General features: G+C 48.6%; 2 protein-coding genes across 2 annotated transcripts in view; one reads left to right on the forward strand and one right to left on the reverse strand.

The window, feature by feature from the left end:
- The window catches only part of T265_11021 (hypothetical protein), a gene marked incomplete at both ends in the record, with an annotated part of 5574 nt that extends 4929 nt beyond the window's left edge, over nucleotides 1–645 (forward strand). Inside the window, one exon of the mRNA XM_009177559.1 lies at nucleotides 424–645. Coding sequence (XP_009175823.1) covers nucleotides 424–645 — 222 coding nt within the window. The remainder of the gene's footprint in view (nucleotides 1–423) is intronic.
- T265_15317 (hypothetical protein) overlaps nucleotides 1–1110 on the reverse strand; it is a gene marked incomplete at both ends in the record, with an annotated part of 18407 nt that extends 17297 nt beyond the window's left edge. The window contains one exon of the mRNA XM_009177558.1: nucleotides 874–1110. Coding sequence (XP_009175822.1) covers nucleotides 874–1110 — 237 coding nt within the window. The remainder of the gene's footprint in view (nucleotides 1–873) is intronic.
- Between the last annotated feature and the right edge of the window lie 574 nt (nucleotides 1111–1684).

The raw sequence follows: 1684 nt of genomic DNA on the forward strand, positions 1-1684 counted from the left end.
ACGGACATACATATAAAACGGACCATTGCAAGCGGGAGTTGGAATGTATCTTGAAGTCGACGAACCAAATGTGTCAAGAGGCATTAGATTCCAATTATCAGCCTCGGTTAAATATGCTGGCCAAATCTTCATTTAAACTTCACCGAGAGGATCAATGTAACAGGTTTCGAGAGCCAAATACTATTGTAGACGCCTGTTCAAATGTGACCTGAAGGCTGCAGTCCTGACCCGCTTGCTTCGTTCGGTCATGAGTATATCTGGTTGTGCACAATAGATTTATCCCGAAACGGACAATCGCACGCCCTAGTAAACATGACAGCGTTGCACTGGAACACAACAGAGGTTTAGGGCAGCATTTGTGTCCTCTATAACCGTGATCTAAAGAAAGAAGTTCAGCTTTGACAACCTTTCGGTGCCTGTAAGGCGAGATGGCCCAAGTGGTTAGAGCGCGAATTTACTGACCGGAAGGTCCGTGGTTCGAATCCGACCTCCGCCACTCAACTTCCCCTGCCTAGGCTTGGGCAACCTGGCAGTATCTCAGCCCTCGTGCTTCCTTCGGGTGGCATGGCAGCTAGGCACCGGAAGGGTGCTACAGCTGAACGCTTTCTTTCTTTCTGTAATGCTACCAAAAGGTACAGAGGCTGATATACTACGGGACGACCAAAACCAACCGAGTGGTCGGGGTTGGGTTCGAACTACGGACCTTCCGGTCAGTAAGTTCACGCCCTAACCAGAGAGCCATCTCGAGTTCGAAGGAACGAACGGAACAACTTTGAGGTACCCCCCTCAGCGAACACTCCGCTTACTTCGTTCATCCGTTCAAGGACTGAACAATAAACTGCGGACAAAGCAGCTGAACCCACGTTTGCTTACCTTCGCCAAATCTGAAATTTGTCCAGTTGTGTATAGCCTTTTTTCGATCTTTTCCATCAACGGACTCAGCAGGTCAAGAAGTGAGGTGCTGAGCGAAGTAGCTGGAACCACGCGAGTAGCAAGTCCATCCCAAGCATCCGATGCTGAGGTCTGCCGTTTCGACTGTATTCTGTTCACGAGCATAGGCCATTTATCTGTTGTCTTTATGCGTTGAAGGCCATTGTTGATTTCCGACATTTCTTCACATTGGCTAGTAGCACTGTGACGTATTTATCGTCTTCAAGGTCATCCAAAATAGATTCGACGTTGGTGCTACTGTAAATTGCCTTGGTTGGGACAGTAAAAGCTCCATTCGAAAAATCCGGTCTTCTCTCCGCGCTTGGAGAGGTTGGGCTCGCGTCATAGTTGGGAATTTCCGTTCTCGTTCTAACGTTGCGTACAGCTAGGCTACGAAGGAGCAGTGAGAGCAGACAGACGAGGACAGTTGATAAGGTTGGGCTCGCGTCATAGTTGGGGATTTCCGTGCTCGTTCTAACGTTGCGTACAGCAACTGTAGGATCTAGGCACCGAAGGAGCAGTGAGAGCAGACAGACGAGGACAGTTGATGTTGTACTGAGTACTGTCGGGAAACGCTCATATGGACATACGGTTCAATAGACATCGCGCAGAAAAATGGCCAGTGAGGCAGCAAGGCTTTCTGCAAACGATAGTAAGTATCAAATGATGTACAAACGTACAGATACGGGCAGTCGGACAGTGTAAATTGGCCGCAAACAGATAACGGAACAGAAAACAATCGGTACGTTTGGGA

Source organism: Opisthorchis viverrini (assembly GCF_000715545.1).
Source record: "Opisthorchis viverrini unplaced genomic scaffold opera_v5_439, whole genome shotgun sequence".
Taxonomy (NCBI): domain Eukaryota; kingdom Metazoa; phylum Platyhelminthes; class Trematoda; order Opisthorchiida; family Opisthorchiidae; genus Opisthorchis; species Opisthorchis viverrini.